At 42.8% G+C, this 22,111-nt stretch overlaps 2 protein-coding genes and 1 long non-coding RNA gene across 4 annotated transcripts; 2 read left to right on the forward strand and 1 right to left on the reverse strand.

Annotated features, from left to right (window-relative positions):
• Window positions 1–239: 239 nt before the first annotated feature.
• LOC125552455 (ARM repeat superfamily protein) lies at window positions 240–10,049 on the forward strand. Of its 2 annotated transcripts, none has more exons than XM_048716009.2 (20): window positions 240–649; window positions 758–871; window positions 954–1,022; window positions 2,818–2,907; window positions 2,979–3,098; window positions 3,182–3,210; window positions 3,319–3,461; window positions 3,540–3,634; window positions 3,832–3,918; window positions 4,005–4,112; window positions 4,194–4,285; window positions 5,432–5,513; window positions 5,692–5,757; window positions 6,891–7,006; window positions 7,128–7,248; window positions 7,326–7,487; window positions 7,563–7,691; window positions 8,116–8,184; window positions 8,916–9,182; window positions 9,596–10,049. In XM_048716009.2, the coding sequence occupies exons 1-20, from the start codon at window positions 557–559 to the stop codon at window positions 9,680–9,682; spliced, it is 2,139 nt and encodes a 712-aa protein (XP_048571966.1). In that variant the 5' UTR covers window positions 240–556; the 3' UTR covers window positions 9,683–10,049. The 2 variants fall into 2 exon arrangements, with proteins under 2 accessions (XP_048571966.1, XP_048571967.1); XM_048716010.2 differs by having other exon boundaries at window positions 241–649; window positions 957–1,022.
• Window positions 10,050–13,803: 3,754 nt separating this feature from the next.
• LOC125554058 (uncharacterized) lies at window positions 13,804–15,017 on the reverse strand. Its single transcript, XR_007304305.2, has 4 exons — window positions 14,821–15,017; window positions 14,373–14,690; window positions 14,220–14,293; window positions 13,804–14,126 (listed from the first exon to the last, which is right to left on the reverse strand). It is a non-coding gene; the product is annotated as an uncharacterized LOC125554058 (long non-coding RNA).
• Window positions 15,018–18,797: 3,780 nt separating this feature from the next.
• On the forward strand, window positions 18,798–21,987 carry LOC125552456 (glutamine synthetase cytosolic isozyme 1-2). Its single transcript, XM_048716011.2, has 9 exons — window positions 18,798–19,066; window positions 19,304–19,343; window positions 19,448–19,551; window positions 19,673–19,721; window positions 20,230–20,336; window positions 20,684–20,771; window positions 20,911–21,039; window positions 21,143–21,217; window positions 21,318–21,987. Exons 1-9 carry the CDS (start codon window positions 18,993–18,995, stop codon window positions 21,714–21,716), a joined length of 1,065 nt encoding a protein of 354 aa, XP_048571968.1. The 5' UTR covers window positions 18,798–18,992; the 3' UTR covers window positions 21,717–21,987.
• Window positions 21,988–22,111: the final 124 nt, after the last annotated feature.

Raw genomic sequence — 22,111 nt, forward strand, 5'->3', positions numbered from 1 at the left:
CTGCCCCGTCACCTGCCACCGCACACGGCCTTCCTGGACCGAGACCACCCAGCCCCCAGCACCCAATCCAATTGCCCGCACGAAGACAGCCAGTCCACGGCCTCGCGCGCGGCCTGGACCGAGCCCCCTGCACCGCCCCGACGCCCGTCCCCACCTGGCAGGGTCGGCTCCACGCTGGACCCGCACCCACGGGAAACAGGCGCCGTTAATGGCCGCCACAACGGTAAACGTTACCCCTGGGAAGCGAAGGAGAAGAAGAGAGCGCCCCGATCCCCTCCCCCTCCCCTCCAGATCACACCACCACCGTCTCCGCCCCCAAATCCATTCCCAGGCCCGCGTCTCTGCTGCCGCGCGTTGCGAGCTCGGGAGCTCGGGCTGGGCTCTAGGGCTCCAGGTCCTCGCGTCCCCGCGCGCTCCGCCTCCCCGGGGTTAGGGTTACGCCGCGGTCGTCGGGGGCCGTCTGGCTGCGAGGCGCCGCGGGCCGATGCGGCGATCGCCGGCGATCGAGACGCTCTAGCGGAGGGGATCTGCTGCTGTTGCCGCGGTTTCTCCTGCGATGGCCGCCGACGCGCTCTCCATCATCCCGGGCGCCGTGCTGCGCAACCTCGCCGACAAGCTCTACGAGAAGCGGAAGAACGCCGCGCTCGAGGTGAGGGATTTCGATTGCTTTTGGGGACCCGGGGCGGGGCCTCGTTCGAGCAATCGCGCGCGGGATTTGAGGCGGAATTTCTTGTTGTGGCCGGGTGTGTTGGTGTAGATTGAGGGGATCGTGAAGCAGCTGTCCACGGCGGGGGAGCACGACAAGATTGCGGCCGTGATCGGGCTGCTCACAAACGATTTCACATACTCCCCCCAGGCGAACCACCGGAAGGTTTGCTAGGATCGCTGTGACTCTTGTTTCTGCTGCCGCTGGGCGATCAGATTTGTTAAGTTCTTTGGTGTTTTGTTGTTAGCAGGGCGGATTGATTGGGCTCGCGGCAGTTACTGTAGGGCTCACCAGTGAGGCTGCTCAGCACCTCGAGGTTTGGCAATTCACCTTGTGACCAAATATATATTGAAATTCCGTCTAGTTTGGTCCAATTAATTTTTTGTGTAGAGTGGTCCAGTTAATTTTTTGTGTAGAATTATTCTGTATCTCTATGTCTTGAGACTTCTCTGCCTTGATTTTACGAAATGTCATATAAACCGAGCAATCGTGGGACTGGATTGCTATTGGTGGTACCGCAGTAGCCAGTTGGTTTATTTAGGTTCGCTAATGGTCATTGAAGAATATACCTGGCTTCACAGTCGCAGCTGCATTCATGTGATTAATGGTTAATTTTAGTAAAAATACTGGATGCTCTGATGGCTTTGGCTCTTGTAGTTTTCATTAGCTATTGCTTTTCATTTGCATGCTAATATAGTAGTATCATAGTTCAAGTATTGGGACCAAGCTATTTAGGAATGAAAAATTATGGAAAGCTTTTGTGTGTTCCCTAAAAGAAACCCACTTAGGACTCGCTGGATGGGATTTTATAAAACCCTTATTAGTGCTAAAGTCGAAAAATCGTTCAGTGTGTGGATTCACTATGATTGCTGGGAGGGTCTGCCCATTTTCCCTTTGGTATTAGTTCTGTATCTTTTTTTTTGTTCATATTACGACCCACAGGATACGAGGATATTATAGACATATTAGTGCCGTCTCCCAGAGTTGATAGATTGGATTTGGAAAAGATTATTGTTGTTTCTTGACATCGTTCTACCAAATTTAGGCGCATTAATGGGGTTTAATATTGGATCTGGGAACAAAATTGTCACATGGCACTCGCCGATCCATGACAAAATTACCTTATTAAGTACATTATACATTCCATCAATGCTTGCGCTGCTTACACCTGCCCCCTGCCCCCCCCTCCGTTGGTGCTGGTCTCCTGGATAAATACGCTGCTGTTGCTCTGTGTGTGTGTTGTTGGGGATGGGAGTAGCATTCTGATGGTTGTCACATCTCCACAAAGGTGAAACTTGGAATAAATTTGCATAATATGGTTGCTGTCCTGTGATATTGCATGACAGTACAGCTCCTAAGTAACTTTGCTGGTATTCCAGTAAGCACCATGTAATGTTTCACTGCAGAAAACAGTGTTCTTGTCTTTTGAATTATGTACGATCTTACTGCAACTATCATTTGTACTATGGTTCTGGAAAGTAGGGCATCTGGGGTTTATGTGTTAGCTGTGGGCATGAGCCTGCATACAAGACATACGTCATATGTAACATACCAATTTGCTCGAAACTTAATTTAATTTGACTTCTCTAAGTAACAAGACAGGCAATAGTTAATTGTCAATACCTTGTTCCTTCACTTGGATGTCTCAACGTTATATACCAGATAGATGCCTATAATCTTATATGTGCTTTAATACAACATTCATCTGCAAAAGGACTGGGACAATAATTGGTACTCCCTCCGTTCACAAAGTTTTGGTCATTTCAATATGGACTACGTACAGACTGAAATGAGTTAACAAACACACTAAAATACTTCTATATACATCCGAATCAGAAAAAAAAGTTAGAACATCTTATGAAGTTATAATAGTGAACGAAGGGAGTAGTTTTTATCTTGGATGGTAAACCTACCAAACCTCAGTATATGCATTTGCTAATTCCATGGTTTAACCTGAGGTGCAAAGCATATAGCGTGTTTAAGCTGCTCACTAATCCAGCTACGCTAGGACTGTGATCGATCATGTTTCAGCTCTATATTTTTGGGCTGTGCTATTATTCTCTTGCTTTCAATTTGCTTGCATAATGAGCTTCATTGATATGTGCTTCCAGCTAATTGTACCTCCCGTGCTTAATTCTTTCCTGGACCAAGATAGCAGAGTGCGCTACTATGCCTGTGAAGCGCTATATAACATAGCGAAGGTGAACATTTCATTGAGTAACGTGAAGTAAGTGATATATATGCTTTATGCTAATGTGGTATTTGTCTGTAGGTTGTAAGAGGGGATTTTATCATCTACTTCAACAAGATTTTTGATGCGCTATGCAAACTGTCTGCAGACTCTGATGCAAATGTGCAGAGTGCAGCTCATCTTCTTGACAGGCTTGTCAAGGTATGGCTTAGTTTATATAGACCCCATGTTCACTGTCCTATTTTCTTAATTGTCCCTGATAAAATTATTTGTTTATTACCCAGGATATTGTAACTGAGAGTGATCAATTCAGGTATGCCCTACACCTTGATTCTGTTTTCCAATGTCGGATAATTTGCTCATCTTAATCTTAATAATGCCCATTTCTGATTGCTACATTTATCTTAATTTTACTTTTTAGCATAGAAGAATTTATACCACTCTTGAGAGAACGCATGAATGTGCTGAATCCTTATGTGCGGCAATTTTTGGTGGGGTGGATCACGGTTTTAGACAGTGTGCCTGATATTGACATGCTTGGTTTCCTTCCTGATTTTCTTGATGGTAATGGCTCTCTTTTCCCTCAGTACATTACTTATGTTGGCAGTTAAACAAACCTTGTGCTTTGGTGGCCCCCTGCAGGTTTATTTAATATGCTGAGTGATTCCAGTCATGAGATAAGGCAGCAAGCAGATGCAGCACTTTCAGAGTTTCTGCAGGAAATAAAAAATTCACCAGTAAGTCTATACTTAGTAAAACTGCTTATGCATTTTTAATTCTGTACCACTCTGTAAACAGTGTAAATGCGATAGATGTCTTGCCTTATAGTTACGCTTTTTATGTGATGTTGTGATTTTGCCTTTTCATAAACAAGCAAAGTATTGTTTTCATTTTTTACTCTTCCATTGCTGATTGTCCGCCCTTAAATGAGAAGAATGTAGATTATGGTCGTATGGCTGAAATTCTTGTTAGGAGGGCAGGCTCTCCTGATGAATTCACTCGTTTGACATCTATCACATGGGTAATTCCTGTCTTGCAAGTTATCAGGAATTTAATCTTTAGAATCTTATTGCAGTACTATTACATTCTGTATGCTTGAAAGTGCAGATCAATGAGTTCGTGAAGCTTGGTGGGGAACAACTAGTCCCTTACTATGCTGATATCTTGGGAGCTATCTTGCCATGCATCTCTGACGAGGAGGAGAAAATTCGAGTGGTACTTCCTTTTTTCTGCTTATATTCAGACAATTCTTGAGATGTAGACTGCGTGCTTACTATTTACTTCTTTGTTTGCTAGGTTGCACGTGAAACTAATGAGGAACTTCGAGCTATAAAAGCTGATCAAGCCGAGGGATTTGACATTGGAGCGATTCTTGTGATCGCAAAGAGGTTCTCTATTCAAACCATTGAATAGAATTTTTGATTTCTATGTTTAGTTATGTAATAAATGTTGTTTGTGTTATATTACACAGTATCCTTCGTATTGCCATGTCTTAGTAGGTACCTTGCTGTTCAGTGTTGTAAAACACCCTACATGGCTGCCGGTTAGATGGATACGGTAGACAAACCGTCATGCATATGATAATCAGAGTGACGTCATGGTCCATGAATGTCTTTGTTTAATCAGCTGCATAAATCCATTTAATTACCAAAATTCAGTCCAACCTCTCAGTGGCTTTGAACAGCACAGTAAAGCCCAACGGTATGTTAGAGTAAGTTTTATGCTTCTGGAAACTGGCAAAATGCAAATTATAGTCATTTTTTGTTTGGGAAATAGCAAAGTTTTTAAAATAGTGTTTAAATATCATAGTGATTAGCAAATCAGTTACATACTTATGTTAGCTGAAACAAGGATTTGTCAATGAGTTGAGCAGAGTAGTCGGGGTACCGACTCATAGACTAGTCTAGACTACTCGACATGTATTTCAGCAGTAGCTAGTACCAAAACAGCATAGTACTCAACTATTGATACCTAGTATATACTCCATCCATTCCGAATTAGTTGTCTTAGATTTGTCTAGATATGGATGTATCTAGACACGTTTTAGTGTTAGGTACATCCGTATCTAGACAAATCTAAGACAATTAATTTGGGACGGAGGTAATATTATATAGTATAGGATACAATTTTTTTTTTGAAGGCATGGGAAGTGGATGAAAAACCTGAGGCTGTGCCAATTGTATCCAATGGCCAGGCCCTCCAGTTTTCCATGAGTCAGCAACCTACAGAAGATCAAACAACTCATATTTGCACTATCAACGAACTAGTCGAGTTGAACAAGCTAGTCGACAGTCAGGTTGCGACTCATAGACTAGTCACGCGACTAGTCGTTCAACTCTCAATCCATGACCTCGAATCATTAGTCACAGCATAATTCTGATTACTCATGCTTCTTCCAGTTAATCGCTTTGCACTACCCTGTCCAATAGCTGTATTTTGTTTCTTTGCAACATTTATAAATGTGTGAAGTCACTTGTAACTTGAGATGTCTGCCTGCTTGGGATTTGTGATGTGGCTGGCCTTTTCTGTTTCAGAGAATTGAATAGCGAACATGAAGCCACTCGGATTGAGGCATTACACTGGTTTTCCACTTTACTAGTTCGAGGTCGTGCTGAGGTACTAAAAAACTATGCAAATGTTTTGGATTACGTAGCACTATAGTCAACAAGTTGATGCTTGCATAATACTGTATGTCCTAACTTTTGAAGTGCTACTTTTATCTCCTTGAGTCTGGAATCAACATATCTGCAAATCTATTCTATTACAATTGATGTCTTGTATTTATGTGGAACAGTTCTCGGCATACCTCGATGGCATTTTTGAACCACTTCTAAATGCACTCTCCGATCCTTCAGATGCGGTAAGCTGTTCCAAAAAGCCTACCACCTGTGTACTTGTAACTTGAGATTATGATATAACTGTGTCACATTGTGTCTAGCTAATATTACTTTGCTCTATGTATGGTTATCTGTAGTCAAATCTTGGAAACAACTAGCAATGTGCTTGTGCATTGCAACGGATCCAAAGTAGAATAATACATGTTCACAAACTTGAAAGAAAACACTCTAGTTTTGGTATATATATCACTAAAAATATACTCGTATTAGGTTTCACCCAAACTATATTCCTCATGGTTGTTTTGATGAGGTGGGGGAGGGATGTGGTTGGTTTCAAGGTACTAAGGGGTTTCTGCAAATTGGAGCAGAGAAGTGGGGTCTTTGTTGCAAAAATGCCACAGCTTACGTCATAGTTGTTAGATGCAGATCTGATGGTCAGAAATGACGGATGACAGACACACCATCATCACCAATTGAGTCTTTTATAAAAGTATAGATTATTGCACAGTTTGAAACAGTGTAGTGTATAGATTAATTTGTTTCCTGAGTGGAGCTAAATGATGAATCATGGTTCTATGCTTTCTATACTGATATTGTACCAAGGGGACAAAATCACATTTTGATCGATTCTTGACTTCTTGGACTTATAGTCCCCATCTAACTCTCTCAGCCATTTGATTCTCCAAAGCATTTATACATGGGAGTGAGATTATATGCTTGCACTATGGTCACTGTAATGGGATCGCCATCCACTATTATTATGGTTATCATTGCCATTGTGATAGAGTACCCTTGTTGTGATTGCCCTTGGCAAGTCTGAAATGGTGATGTCCTTTGCTCAATGGATCTTGAACTGGATGTCTGGACCCAGTTATCCATTGTTACCTTGAAATGACATAATCAAATATAGCTATATACTCCCTCCGTTCTTAAATATAAGTCTTTTTAGAGATTTTAATACAGACTACATATGGAGCAATATATTTAGGAACGGAGGGAGTATGTGATTGGAACAAATTTCATGCTAATTCATTGTATTGTAAAACAGTCGTTCCATAGAACTAGCTTCCACTAGTGTTTTACTTCTTTGGTAAAAAGAAAACGCTATCGCAGAAGCAAGCTTGGCAGTTTGGTCACAGCATTTTTACTTGTGCAGGTTGTCCTTTTAGTGTTGGAAGTTCATGCACACATAGCTGAAGAGTATCATCACTTCCAACATCTCATGTCTTACTTAATCCATACTTTCCACAACAATCATGTTCTTCTGGAGAAGTACGTACATTTTGCTACTCTAGAGCTGATTCTTTCTTCATGAATTGTTGTGGTTTAGGTTAGATACTTCAATATCTGGTTAATGGCATGCAAATAAATGTTCTATTGCTACTTTGTACAGGCGTGGTGCTTTGATTGTTCGTCGACTTTGTGTTCTTCTGGGTGCTGAAAAAGTTTATCGAGAGTTTTCTACTATTCTTCAGACTGAAGGTGACCTTGATTTTGCCTCCACCATGGTTCAGGTACGTTCAGTTAGCACATCTTTCAACTTGGATGTTTTAAATGCAACATCTGTATAACTAAGCATTTTTGTGTGTAGGCATTGAATTTGATTTTGCTCACATCTACTGAACTTGCGGAGCTGCGGTCTCTTCTTAAAAAGTCATTGGTGGATACTTGTGGGAAGGACTTATTTCTATCTTTATACGCTTCTTGGTGCCACTCTCCAATGGCTACAATCAGCTTGTGCTTACTTGCTCAGGTGGTAATGATGGATTTTATATTTGTGTTGCTTACTTGGACTCTACTGATATTTGATCTTATCCAATGTGTATAGGCATACAATCATGCGAGTTCTGTTATTCAGTCTCTGGGAGAAGAAGACATAAATGTGAAGTTTCTGGTGCAGCTAGATAAATTGATCCGTCTATTAGAGACTCCAGTATTTGCTTACTTGCGTTTACAGGTGAAGTCGCCTTTTATGACTAACTAATCCGTTCCAGCATTTGGATGTGTCTGTTTCTCTTTTTTTGTTCTCCTCTTTTAACGGTTTTGTCATTTAATCATCCTACTTCGACTTCTGGCTTCTGTTAATCTACTTCTGTAACACAACACAATAGGTCCGGATGCATCTTTGTAAATTACTGTATGTCCATGTCTTCTTTTGGTCATACTTTTCCCCAAAGTTTGATGCTCTCTTCTAGGGATTTCACATTCAGATAAAATACTCTTAAGGCCAACACAAAGATAAGCTATGAAAATTGTGATGGCATGCCTTACATTTTGCTTGTTTATACATTTAGACCTAATATGTAAGTTCTGTTGTTTCAATGTTGGTTACTATTTTATATGGTATGCCACTCTGCTGATGTACTATTTTATACATGCAGCTTCTTGAGCCTGGAAAACACACTTGGCTTCTGAAAACACTTTACGGTCTCCTTATGCTCTTGCCACAGGTATGTTGAAATGTGATTCCTACAGCCTTCTTCAATAGTTCAACAAATATGCTGTTTCCAAATTGTGAACTTGGAGACTTCAGATATTTATAGAAAAAGAAGCCATATAGATAAATATGCAGTGGACCCTATTATCGTTATTGCCTGAAGGCTATATTTTTCCGTAGTTGGAACACGCATGTGTTGTACTAAGGTGCATATTGCTCACACCAGACATGTACCATTATAATCTGCCTCTTTACACAGTTTATTTAGAACTTTTTCTATCAAAGTCCAATTGGAAATCCCTGGATAGCTGCAGCCATCTTGCACTATGATAGGTATCCCATGAATGGCCTTTACCTTTCCACTGGAACAGGATTTTCTACTCGCATAGATATTCTTCCAACTTCTGTGTGGAAATAGGCATGTTGCTTTTGCGCCATCCCTTCGAAGTCTTATATCCATGTCAATTCCCTGAAAGTACTGGTGTTAGCTTATGATGTAAAAAATGTTGCTCTAATGGTTCCTTTGTTAGTTCTGCATTTTGGCATTTTGATCTCCATTTCTTTGAGCCTTGTACTGTTAGGTTCCATGCTAGTTTGGAATGTGGTCTTCCATTTCTTCTAGAACGAGTATTTTTTGGCGCAGGGACTGTTGACCTTTTCACAAGTTCCCCCTTCTGAATTGTTTACTTAAGGGAAGTTTTAACTATTTAAACTGTCTATAATATATTGTTTATGTTCATGCAGCAAAGTGCGGCCTTCAAGATCTTGAGGACTCGACTGAAGACAGTGCCTTTCAGTGAAAATCTCAAGCGCACATCTTCTGCAAATCCATACTCTCAGATTCTACAAGTGACAGAAGATGGCAATCGAAATCAAGATGTGCCAAACTATAGCGCAATCGATTTTTCATCTCGTCTCCAGCAATTTGGGAGCATGCAGCAGCAGCACCGAAACCATTTGAAGAATCAACTGCAATCTCGAAAATCCGCTTCAGCAGCAGTATTATCGCAGGTACTGTTTTGCTTACATTCACGATCTTACCACTATCTTCATTCTTAGGCATCTTGAAGGGCGTGCAATGAAACTAATCTAACTTTGGCTACTAATTAATATATGAACACTATTTTGATCAAAAAGGTGAAAATGATATCATCAGATTCATCCAAATAGTATAACAATTTTGTACTGTATTTGTTATTCAAATTCCTACTATTGGAACTTTTGGCCTTGCTGCTCTTGGAAAATATATCTATTCGAATCCAGAAATGCTGACCCTTGATCACTGACTGGTTTTGCACTGGTGTTCTTAATCACCTTCCTAACAGAATATGACTGCATCTTTATTTAACTATTTATTTGTGTAAACCCGCCTTTCCTCCAAAGGATGATTGCTAGGGTGGTAAGCATTTGTGAATTCCATGCAGGAGATTCAAAGATATGAAGAATCACAATCCTCCTCAACACCAGAGATAAGCAGGCCCCCATCTAGAGCACCCAAAGCCATTTCATGATGCACATATGGTTGCTTGTGATGTATGGTACGTTTGCAGGACGCATCGTCACAAATTTGTTGGGGCTTGGTTGGTCTCCTCTAGTTTTTTCCAAAGGAGATTGCATAGGGGGGTACATAGAGTGTAATCTTTTTGTTTGGTTCCTAGATTTTGTCATGGGATGGCAATTATTTGTTGGAGAAAGCTCGTTTCCATTCTCCCTTTAGTGATTCTTATTTTTTTTCTTAGATGTTCTACTGCTCATCTGGTTTCTGTAATTTTTCAATTGAAGGCCATATGAGCATAGTAGTATCTGGAGATATGTTACAACTGTTCTGCCTACCAATCTCCAATAAATTTAGCGATATGCGGTGTAAATTTCTGTTTCTACCTTCGTGGCCTGGTATATGTAGCCTTTTGCTGTTAAGCATGCATTTTTTGGACCTTGTCCATACATCGGTTTACATGTTATATTTGGGAGCAAGATCTGCGCTTAACCCTTTGTATCAACATATTAGTTCCAAACTGCTCTCGAAATGATCTGTCCCGTGTGCTGATTAGTGTCTCATGTGGTCACGTGTGGGCGACCTGAGTGGGTTTGGTTTCTCATTGTTGATTTACTATTTGGGACGCCTCTGTGGTCCGGGCGTTTGACTGCCCGCTGAGGCCTGCTTCAACAATCAGATTTCACTGAATTTTTGTTCCGAACACAAAAGCTGTAAACGTACAGGCTCACGAGGACAGATTCAGACAAAAGTAGTAACACAGAAGGAGCCTCGTACTCTAAGAATTCTGATTAGCATATGAAATGAGCCTTCCCGCAAAAAAAAAGAGAGAGAGCATATGACACGAGCCTTGAAAATTTTGAATTTTTCACTTTGGCATCCTCTTTTCTTTACAGGCTCGGTGTGTGTGAGGTGTAACAAAATGACTCGACGTGTGCAGGCTGTGGTTAAGCTTTTGAGGAGTTCGGCCAGAGATGCTCTACGACCCGACGGCCTTGTGCAGCGACCGGTGGTTTCTCATGATACGCAGGGAATATATCCCTGATATCAATTTGCGGACGCTCTACTAGACCAAGTAAGATTATGTACGACTGGTCCTAATCCATCCGGCCATGGGGCACATTTCTATCCAGTCTTGTCAGCAAAATCATGCATTGGGGATCTGGTGGTTCAAATAAGCCAGCTTCCTTTGTGCGCCTATCTTTGCCAATCCTCCTACTCGCTTTACTGTTACGGTGCCCGCTGCCCCTCCTTTCTGCACACTGAAACACACACCAAGGAATTTGTGCCCGATGCCAATTCGATGCCAGTTGCTGGTACGCCATGTGTGATTGCCAATGTGTTTGCACATGACTTGGTGGTGTTTCTTGCCGCTGTTTTTTTTTCCAAAGCTGAATTCGATGCCAGTTGCGCTATAAGAGCATGGTTAATAGAATAGCCAATTGCGGGCTATATGATGTTGCCATGTCATATATAGTCATCACTTATAGAAAATATACATTTGGCTCTTGGCCTCCATGGAGGCCTTTTTTGAAAACAAATCAAAATTCAAACTTTTCGGTTTCAAAAAAATCTATAAAAATAATAATGCAAGTAAACAAGGATGTTATGTGTATGTGTGTAAAATTTCAGGATGAAAAACGTTGAAATACGACCTGTAAAAAAGACAAATTCATGGCCTGAGAAGATGAATAGTATCATGTGTTAAAAAACCTAGATTTGTCTTTTTTGCACAACCCTCATTTCAACGTATTTTGCCGTGAAAATTTACACATATGTGTGTTATGCCTTCATGTATATCCGTGTTTTCTTTTTCAAAACTTTTTGAAATGCAGAAAATATAAATTTGACGAAATTCAAATTTTTCAAAACCAAGCTCCATGGAGCTCGGCCTCCAAAGACAATATTCGTCACTTATAGTCACTCATATAACAAGGTTGGCTATAAGAGACTACTTTGTTTCACCTTCTTCCTATCTCTTTCTTCATATTTATTATATCTATCTAGGAGCACGCATATAGCTAGACTCTTGCATGAGAGCCCACTCCCCTCACTTTTTCATGTCTCTCTCCTTCACATAAGCAAAATTGCAATGTAAGCGGGTCTGCTATTGTACTTGCTCTAAAGAAGAGATAGAGGATAATAAATCAGACTCTTTCTTGCAACCATACCCAATCCTGAATATATATATATATATATATATATATATATATATATAGTGTTACTATTCATCACTCAGGTTGCAGAATAAGTTATTCTTCACCCAAGGTAATCTTACGATCATTTCATAATTAAATTATGTTTCGAATTCAAATAGTTACATTCCTATTGATTAATTACGTAAAATTTGACATAAAAATTAAAAATATAGGTCATAAGACAAGAAAATTTGCAGTTTATGTGTATTTTAGACTATGTTTTTACGTTTGTAATTTTACATAACATAAAATATTTTTTACGGCGATTATATATTTTCTTACGGTCCTTTTTTGCGTCGGAAATAAGACAAAATTTATGGAACGTAAAATTATGGTGCATTGATAGTAAAATAGAGGAGGATGAAGAATAACTATTCCTCACCCAGGGTGACGAATAGCGCGACCCTATATATATATATATACATATACATATATATATATATATATATATATATATATATATATAGATTTGCAGAGCATAAACTCTAGGAGAACTTTAGGAATAAAGTTATTTACGTTAAAAAAACTCTAGGAGAACTTTTCTGGAAAAGAAAAAAATCTGGGAGAGCTTATGTCAATTTCCCATAATTTATGGGGTTTTTGCTGTAAAACCACATGCGCTCACACACAGACTCAACCCTTTGAAAGCAACACAAACATCCTACCCTTGTGAGCACCTTTGTGACACCGAGTTGACGGATCTTGAGATCAACAAAGTCATCATAGACACCTCATCGTCGACGGGGACGTCGTCTCCCACTGAAGAATACTATCTGCCTTGATTGACACCCACCCAAAACCATCATTTGATGTAAAACTAACCCGGACCTATACTTGTCAGGTCACGTGACGATTTGGACTGAATTTTGTCTGAAAAATGATGGTCACGTGACGATTTGGATCGAAAGTTACCAGAAAATAAGCTGAATTTTTGTCTGATTGGTAATTCAAAATAGAATCGTCCTTTTGAAGATTATTTTCCCCAAATCTGATTGGTAATTCAAAGTTACCAGAAAATCATAAATACTTGATGACTATTTTGAGAAAGTTTTAGCTCATTTGCAATTTTCTTGCATTTTTCTCTAGGGGCCGGACCAGTTAGTTTTGACATCATATGATGATTTCGGGTGTCGTGCAAATCATTAGCACACAAGTTGTGATTTCACAACAAATGATCCAAAGTTGTGCTGAATCGATATAGTATCCCTGACGCTTTCTCGGCGAAATTCAGTCATATATATATATACATACACAAATTACTCTCATGAGGGTGGGTGCTCATATTTCTCAACCACTCTATGAATGATCCAACCTTGAACACGAGTCTCTGAACCACTCTATGAGACATGCTCTCTCCTTCTAAACACCGAGAAATGGGTTTGTCAGGACTTGGTGGTGTTTCCTTGCCGACCAGGTGCGAAATCTGAATTATGGTATCTCATGTTTGTTATGTACTTTAATCAATTAACTTTTCATTGGGCCCTCTCCGGTTGGACTAGTTTTTTTCATTCTCTTATTCAAAACATTCTACATGACTAATTAGTTGTACTGAAGCAAATGGTATATACTTCCACCGATCCAAATTAATTGCCGTGGCTCTAGTACAACTTGTGCCGAAGGGAGTACTTACTACTTCATTTTTTTTAACCGAAGGGCCACACCGAAATGTAGTTGAGGTAACATGTACCAGATGCGCGGTAATCTAACAAGTCGGGGCATCTGTGACGCCCCATGACAGTATCACAGGTTGAACGGAAGAGTACAAACATGTTCTTTTATCATATTTTTCAAAAGATGACAGCGGAAGTTGTTGAAAGGCTCATAGTTTTCTCATTAATTGATCAGGATGGAAGAGTTGAGAAACAATGGACACGTTGAATGATGGTTATGTTTACATGGTCTTGATGCGAGAGATAGTACATGATAATGAGTATCTTGGTTGACCTTTCTTCCATAAAACATAATTTTTTCCATCCAGTGTAGTACTACAAGAGAGTTTTTATACTTCCATTGTGCTGAGAATAGATTCGGTGAACAATAGTACAAGCCGGTGATGCGACGGAGATGCAAGATTCTTCACAGAAAAATGGGTACCAAACTACAAATTGAGTTCTTGGAAACAAGTTAAGAAACGTAAACCGGCCAGTCGGTTCTTGGGGGAACAAATGGGACACACTGGCATGACTTTTATGAGCCTAAAGGGACATCATGGTGAGATCGTCTGTCGCACCTCAACCCTCAAGGGTTGCACTTGGACTACCCCTATATATGAACACATGGACGGTCGTTGGTTTGTTGCATACTATAGTGAAGATAAAATAAGAAAATATGCAGCAGGGCATACAGAGGAGTTACCGAGAGAGCATGATATCAAAAATTCAGAATAAAATTAAGACATTGAACCATCTGGCCGGCAAAAAGATTTGATCCTGAAAAGAAAAAGGAAGAATGAAAGTTAAACATTCTAAGGATCCCTGCACAAGAATCCTTCTTCAAGTACACACGTACCTTGAAATCGGCGAAAATGTCACCTGCCTTAACCTCCAATGGTTGGAGACATGCAGAAGACATCAAAACAGGGGGGCAATGTGGTTAAAACACAACGAGTTTGTCAAAAAATGTGTCCATCAAATGACGATCTTCCATGCCATACAAAAGTCAATATCTTACCGCATGAAAAGGACATGAGAGAAAACAAGGCAGAACAATGCAGATGCAAAGTCAACCAACAATGCGGTGAATGGAAGACGTTTAAGATACCAGAGGGGTATGTTCCAACACTGCCTTCAATTGGCCCTTGGTATTCCGTTGTTTAGAATCCAGTAGCTGTAGACAACATTATTAGAATCAACGAGTCCAGGTTAGCTGAATAATTTGGACAAACTAGGGAACAAAAATACGATTGGCGGAGGCGAAAACTATAACGTGGGAATCTTGAAGCAAAGAGAGGGCTCACTTGTTTATCCCTACGAACTTCAATCATGTCATCAAATAACAAATCCATATTGTACACTCGCCCTCCGATCTAAAAAACTTGCAAACTGGCGAATCGTCGTCGAAAACTCAGGAATGCGGCGTAACAGCGGATGCATTCTTCTTGGGATAGCCGGCCCGTTTCTTGTCGGTTTTAGCAAAATGTCATCGTCTATGCTGGAGGATGGGCCAATCCATGGCTTTTGTACCGAAGTAGACGAGCATTTTAAAAGGGCTCCGTGTGGATCAATTTGGCAGTCTTATCCTTGGCTGATGTTTCATATTGAAAGCCTGATGATGGCCTACATGACGCCTTCCCATCGCCATGAACAGAGAAAGGTAACGGCGAGAGAGAGAGAGAAAAAATGTTGCTGTTTTTATGTAGTCCACCCGTTTTGGGTAGATTGATGGCATCCGATGCCTAGCAAAAGTTTTTGCCATGTACTTCCTCTGTTCCCAAATGTAAGTCTTTTTAGCGATTTCAACAAGCGACTACATACAAAGCAAGATGGTGAATCTATACTTTAAAATATGTCTATATACATCCATATATTGTAGTTCATTTGAAATCTCTAAAAAGACATATATTCAGGAACGGAGAGAGTACAAGAAAAGCCAATGCCTTTTTATTTTGTCATGTGCAATACAGGCAATTAACCAGAAGCATGGTTCTTGATTGGTTGTGGAAGTAGAAGCTGACAGCTCACATATAGTTCCGGCAAAAAAAAGAGAAAAGATAAGTCACATATGGGGGAAAAGCCAGAACTTGCACTTCTTATAGGAGGAACTTGTTGTTTACTGGTGATGGCAATTAAAAAAAAAACTTGTTGTTTACTGGTGATGTCAAAAAAAAAACTTGTTGTTTACTGGAGGTGATCGGACCGCAGAAGCAAGGTCACGTCGGTCGCTTACCAATTCCGGCTCCGAACAGTTAACATCCTACGGGACAAGGGCGAGACAGCACGAAAGTGAATTCCCACACGAAATACCCAACTTGGTTCAGTTTAGCAGCTCTACCACCACAGACGTGTGACGCTACCAAAAATCATTGGCAAAATGCACCCTTTTCTGTATTCTTTTTCGTTTCTTTCTCAACAAAATACACTCCAGATATTTTAGCTTAACATCGGAACATATATTTGGCCGATCGACTGACAAATTACAGTCGTACCATGTTTGGCTATATAGAGGATATTCAACACATATTGAGGAATTTTTGCCTCCTAACTGTGACCCTATAATTATGGAATAAAGCTTCTATTTTGTGTAGAGCTACCGACAGATCTGACACAATTATTGGGTTGATATGGCTTGGAATGGGACACTACATGCTCTACCCCTTTGTTTCTTAGGTGGTGGTCACATGTGTGTCTCCCACTTCTCATTCAACGTGGAGTCACAAAACTCTGTGCCATGGGCTATTTTTGGGAGGTGCGTTCTACCTCAGGCTCTGCACGATTGCTTAACGTGTAACATAATTTATGACTCCACATGTAAAAACACTCGATGTTAGGGAGAATGCTGCTTAGAGCATGTGAGGGATTGACGTCGCTGCCATGCCACCACACCTCTTTTACTTGGATCCTCACATGGATGATACATTTGTCACTACGTGAACCAGTAAGCACAAGTGGCTCCGACATCAAGGACATCGCCAATTCGCCATCATCTAAGTAGGGTAATGTGGCTACGGTGTGAGTCTGTTCCACCATCCAATTGCAGAGCATATGAGACTCAACGACGTGCAATATTGCTGGAACACCGCTAACATTATTGGTCATAGCTGGCTGAATATGAAGAAATTTAACTACATCATTTGGTTAATGGTAAACTCAAAAGTCCTCTGTGAGAAATGATTGATCTAAAGATGCAAAGCTTTTTTACAGTTGTTTTTTGATATGGTCACCTTTAGCTTAAAGCAAACCTAGACCTCATCCCAGTTATTTGCAAGAATTTATTTTATTTCTCTAGCGACTAGGAAATAATTATGTCCGCTGACAACTATCCAATTTAAACATGATATACATGCAAGTTATAGTTATTCCCAATTCAGAAACCGGTCCCTTACATTTTGCTCCTTTTAGTTAAGGTTTGCCCCTTTTAGTTAAGGTCATTCTTTTTGGCAATACGATACTCGCACAAGCTGTGTTTTTTGGAATGTCTGACAATAAGTTTTTCTTTCTACGGCATGGATTGCATAAGTCAATATTTGATTTAAAAAAACTAAACAACATAAAAGTGTAGGGGCAAAATTATACATCCAACTCAAGTTACCATGGCTGATCCTTACCAAAAAAAGGATCTCCTCCAGCTAGACAAAGCACCGACCAACATACAGCCAAACCCATACAACTCGACACCACAAGACACACACTCAAGGCAAGCTCATGGGTGTTGAGAACAACTACATTGCGCCATATAACTCCAAGCCACCTACAGGTACGAAGAAAGGGCACCGCTGAAGTCACTGAAGCCCTCAACCGTGAACGAGTCACAAGGAAGAGTCGAAGTCGTGCACGACGAGCCGGGTAATCCAATATTGTGTCTTCAGAAAGGACCCGACATCGGAGCGCCACCACCACTCGATCCAAGGATCAAGGTTTCCCTAGAACAACAAGGAGGACGAAGAGGAACCGCGACGATGCCTTCAAGAAGGAGACAATCCCATAAGCGATGCCGCCGCCGTCCTGGCAGAGCAGAGAGGTTTTCACCCTCGCAAGCCCTCTCCGACTTCGAGATGTAATGCAACAAGCTGCGGGGACGCCCGTTGTACCACTATTATTGATCATCGCACACTAGCTACCACGTCGCCTACGTGACCATGGTAACCAACCAACATCTGAGCCACGAGGTCCGCCCACAAGCACCATGGATCCCATGACCAAGACGGCCCTCAATCAGCAACACCGTACACGAACACCGTCAACTGGTTAAGGGGTAGAAAAGACCCCTCCTTCTGGCCCAAATGAGCCCCTTTGGTAGGGATGGAGCCGAGCCGGCTAGATCCGGCGAGGGGAAGTTGACGACGATTGCCAGCCACTCGCCACGCCCGATCTGGCACCTTCAGATCCCGACGACGTTGATTTCAGGAGACCCCTGCCTCTTTCCTTGAGGCGCCCCTGCCAACCACTAGCCAGCCATCAACGCATCACACACATCGAACCACCACCTCCAGCCCAAAAAAGGACCGCCACCAGCTGCCGAACGAAGTGCAACCACAAATAGAGAAGAGGAGGTCGAGCCACCACCACCCCCGCCACCATCGCCACGGTAGCGACGGCCGCTGCCACCCGTGTCGCCCGAAGGAAAAGATTGACCGCCCGCCTCCGCCGTCCTAGGAAGCCACCACCATCGCGCCGCCGCTACAGCTACAAGCAGCCACCACACTTGAGTGTCGTCATGTCGTGACGCCTGGCATCCGTGCCACGCCCTGGCCCGGGGGTGTTGGCCCGCGCCAGCCCCGCCACGCTAGAGAACGAAGAGTCCCCGCCACCGCCGACGATGACCGGGCTTCGCCTAGCTGCGCCCCTTGGCGGCGGCGAGGGTGGAGGAGGGAGGAGCCTGGCGGCTTGATCTAGGGTTCCCTCCCCGTCGCCACACGGGAGGGGTGGGGCGAGCTTTTCTCCACAAAGCAAACAAAATCTGGTTGATACCACGGCTGATCCTAACAGTTATAACTTGTAACCAGATAATTTTCCCCATGTTTCTTACACGGCCTCAAAACTTAAGCTAGTTGCCCTCTCAAAAATAAAATAAAATTCAGCCATGTGCTCGGTCAATTTACAACCACGGTCTGGTTACGTGTGAGCCCCCCTCAAGCTGAGATGGTTACTTCAGGCTCTTGCAACACACACACATACACACACACACACAACCCCTGTGGATCCTTCTTTCTACAATAAAAATAAGGAGATAGACAGAGTATCTTTTAAACGTCGCAAAACAAGAGAGAGAGAGTATCTTTTGAAACTGAAACAGAAAAACGAATCAATACGGGCAGTTGAGAAGAGAAACTTGGCACCGTAGCCCAGCGAGCTTCGCGCTATAAATACCGGCCGCGCCTCCCGGCTCTCTCCTCATCCCCTGCTTCTCGAGCTGCACACCTCATCTCATATCATTGCCATTCCCTCCTTGCGAGTAGCACCGGCAGCAGCAATGGCCAGCCTCGCCGACCTCGTCAACCTCGACCTCAGCGACTGCACCGACAAGATCATCGTCGAGTACCTCTGGTCAGTTACCTACCAGCCTCCCCTGCTCCCCATCTCCTCCTGATCTTAGGAGGAGGAAGAAGAAGCAAATTCTGCAAGATCGTCTTCTTATGCTACTTGCATTCTGCACCCATCGTTTTTTAATTTCTGCTACAGCTCGAATTTTTCTGTCAAGTTTTTAAAATAAATTCTGACGAATTTTATCTGCGCGATCTCTTTTTTTCTGTCTCTAATAAGTGCTCTGTTTGTTTTGCTCAGGATTGGAGGATCCGGTATCGACATCAGGAGCAAAGCAAGGGTGCGTGCACACACCTCTCAACTCACCGAACTCTCTCGTTCTTGGCTGATGAAGCTCGCTGAATCTCACTGAAATTTTCTGTTTCCCTCTGTTGGATGGAGCAGACGGTGAACGGCCCCATCACGGACGCGAGCCAGCTGCCCAAGTGGAACTACGACGGCTCCAGCACCGGCCAGGCTCCCGGAGAGGACAGCGAAGTCATCCTCTAGTACGATGATCTCGATTCTCTCGCCTTCTCTAATGGTTTTATTTCACTTATTATTACAAGTATTTCTACTTTCCTTGTTTGCTTACAAGCTGTATTTTCTTTCTTTTTGACTCTGATGAAGCCCCCAGGCCATTTTCAAGGACCCGTTCAGGAGGGGCGACAACCTCCTTGTAAGTCCTTGCTGCTTTTTATCCTCCTTGATTCTTTCAAACTTTTTATGCACCAAAGATGCTGGATGCCATAAAGTAGGAAAAGTAAGATGCAGATGGGTCTTTGAAAAAAAAAATCACAGGAAACATAGTTTCTGGGCATCACTAAATTTTAAAAATAGAAAAGCTGAATTTTGTGGCTTAATTTTAAAAGTAAAAACTGGATTTTGTGGCTGTTTGATGTGCTTGGACATATGTGTGATTTGGTGGACAAAATAGCCAGGTGTTTGCGCCCTGTTGTATAAACACACTAAAATTGCACTGGTTGACCTGCTTGGCTCATAATTAATTGCTTATGAGACTGTCTCTTCAGAGAAACAACTTGGCCTTTCAGACAACTGTTTGACCAGCACAAATCTTAAATACCTGAACTGAGAAAAGTTCCAGCCAAATCAGAGGCCAAGTTTCTACTGTATTTGGCGCAAAGTCGTCGGTTTGTTGATCTTTTCCTATTTATTACTCCTTGTAGGTTATGTGTGACTGCTACACACCACAAGGTGTGCCAATCCCCACCAACAAGAGGCACAATGCCGCCAAGATCTTCAACACCCCCAAGGTTGCAGCTGAGGAGACATGGTACGAATACCTCCGTCGATGTTTCAAGTTTTTTGTTGCTGCAGTGTTTCATCTAGAGTTGTAGCGCTCTTGCGTAAAAAATACATACACACGTGAGAACACAATAAGTTGTAGTACAATATAGATAAGTACCACACCACACTTTGCATCGGATGGAAAAGAGTTTGGAAAAATAAGTGTAAAATTCATGTTCCTGGAATTACAGATTTATCTACTACTCTAGCAGATACAGACAGAAAAGCTACCAAAATGGGTTGGCGGACCACAAAATTTGGAGGTTTCCACATTTGTATCCTTATCTGCTTACGGTTAGAGCACTGATTAGGCTTATCTCTGAACCCAAACAGGTATGGAATTGAGCAGGAGTACACTCTCCTCCAGAAGGACGTGAACTGGCCTCTTGGCTGGCCCATTGGTGGCTACCCTGGTCCTCAGGCAAGAAAATTCTCAACAAATTTGTTATAGCTTATGCATGTAAAACATAAAAGAAATATGTTTTTGAACTGAAATTTGTCCACAGTCCACTGAAGGTAGTAGGTTTTCAGATGATATTGATTGTGTGAATTTTGTGCAGGGACCATACTACTGCGCCGCCGGCGCCGACAAGGCGTTCGGGCGTGACATCGTGGACGCCCACTACAAGGCGTGCCTCTACGCCGGGATCAACATCAGCGGCATCAACGGGGAGGTCATGCCCGGCCAGGTACACAACTTGGTTCCTCTCTTGTCAAAAGAGCTCTGCTATCTAGGCTTGGGTGTGCGAATTTCTGAACCTGATTCTCATCTTGGTGACATGACACTGACAGTGGGAGTTCCAAGTCGGGCCGTCCGTCGGGATCGCCGCCTCAGACCAGCTGTGGGTGGCGCGCTACATCCTCGAGGTCCCTGCCCTCCCCTGCTGATACCTACTGCAATGTATTATTCGAGCCTCGTATCGCAACTGACTGAATCTGGTTCCAATTCGATCGGTTGATGCTGCAGAGGATCACGGAGGTTGCCGGGGTGGTGCTGTCCCTGGACCCGAAGCCGATCCCGGGCGACTGGAACGGCGCCGGCGCGCACACCAACTACAGCACCAAGTCGATGCGGGAGGCCGGCGGGTACGGCGTGATCAAGACGGCCATCGAGAAGCTGGGCAAGCGGCACGCGCAGCACATCGCCGCCTACGGCGAGGGCAACGAGCGCCGCCTCACGGGCCACCACGAGACCGCCGACATCAACACCTTCAAGTGGGGCGTGGCGGACCGCGGCGCGTCCATCCGCGTGGGCCGCGACACGGAGAAGGACGGCAAGGGCTACTTCGAGGACCGCAGGCCGGCCTCCAACATGGACCCCTACGTCGTCACCTCCATGATCGCCGAGACCACCCTCCTCCTCTGAGCTCTGAGCGACCAGCAGCCAATGCCTACCACACCGCCGGACGACACTTAGGCTCTCGACCTTCTCGATCGAGGGTGGCCATTGATTAATTTCTGCAAAATGTTTCGTGTTTTCCGTTTCTTTTGCAAGGTCTAGTCTGTTTTTGGGGCGTGTCTTTCACTTTACTCGTTCAGATAAGAGTAAGAGTCCTCAGTGTGCTCTGAAAATAATGTTGTTTCCTCATTCCGATAAATGAAATCATGGAACCTTGTGATGTGATTCCGTTCGATCACATGTCATGCATACAGTACACGGTTCCATGTTCTCCACTGCTCTTTCCACGTCACCCTTAGCCTAAGCCCAACAAAATTGACGTTGCAACCAAACCGGCCGTGCTCCGTCCTTGTCCGTCTCTC

Source organism: Triticum urartu, chromosome 4A (assembly GCF_056163025.1).
Source record: "Triticum urartu cultivar PI428250 chromosome 4A, HENAU_Tu73, whole genome shotgun sequence".
Classification (NCBI taxonomy): domain Eukaryota; kingdom Viridiplantae; phylum Streptophyta; class Magnoliopsida; order Poales; family Poaceae; genus Triticum; species Triticum urartu.

What these genes read in the sequence shown, in the direction of transcription:
- LOC125552456 (XM_048716011.2), top strand. Translation starts at nt 18,993, where the DNA reads ATGGCCAGCCTCGCCGACCTCGTCAACCTCGACCTCAGCGACTGCACC. An exon ending in ATCATCGTCGAGTACCTCTG is followed by an intron (nt 19,067 to 19,303) that starts GTCAGTTACCTA and finishes TGTTTTGCTCAG; the next exon opens with GATTGGAGGATCCGGTATCG. An exon ending in GTTGCAGCTGAGGAGACATG is followed by an intron (nt 20,337 to 20,683) that starts GTACGAATACCT and finishes GAACCCAAACAG; the next exon opens with GTATGGAATTGAGCAGGAGT.
- LOC125552455 (XM_048716009.2), top strand. Translation starts at nt 557, where the DNA reads ATGGCCGCCGACGCGCTCTCCATCATCCCGGGCGCCGTGCTGCGCAAC. An exon ending in CCCAGGCGAACCACCGGAAG is followed by an intron (nt 872 to 953) that starts GTTTGCTAGGAT and finishes TTTTGTTGTTAG; the next exon opens with CAGGGCGGATTGATTGGGCT. An exon ending in ACTGAGAGTGATCAATTCAG is followed by an intron (nt 3,211 to 3,318) that starts GTATGCCCTACA and finishes TTTACTTTTTAG; the next exon opens with CATAGAAGAATTTATACCAC.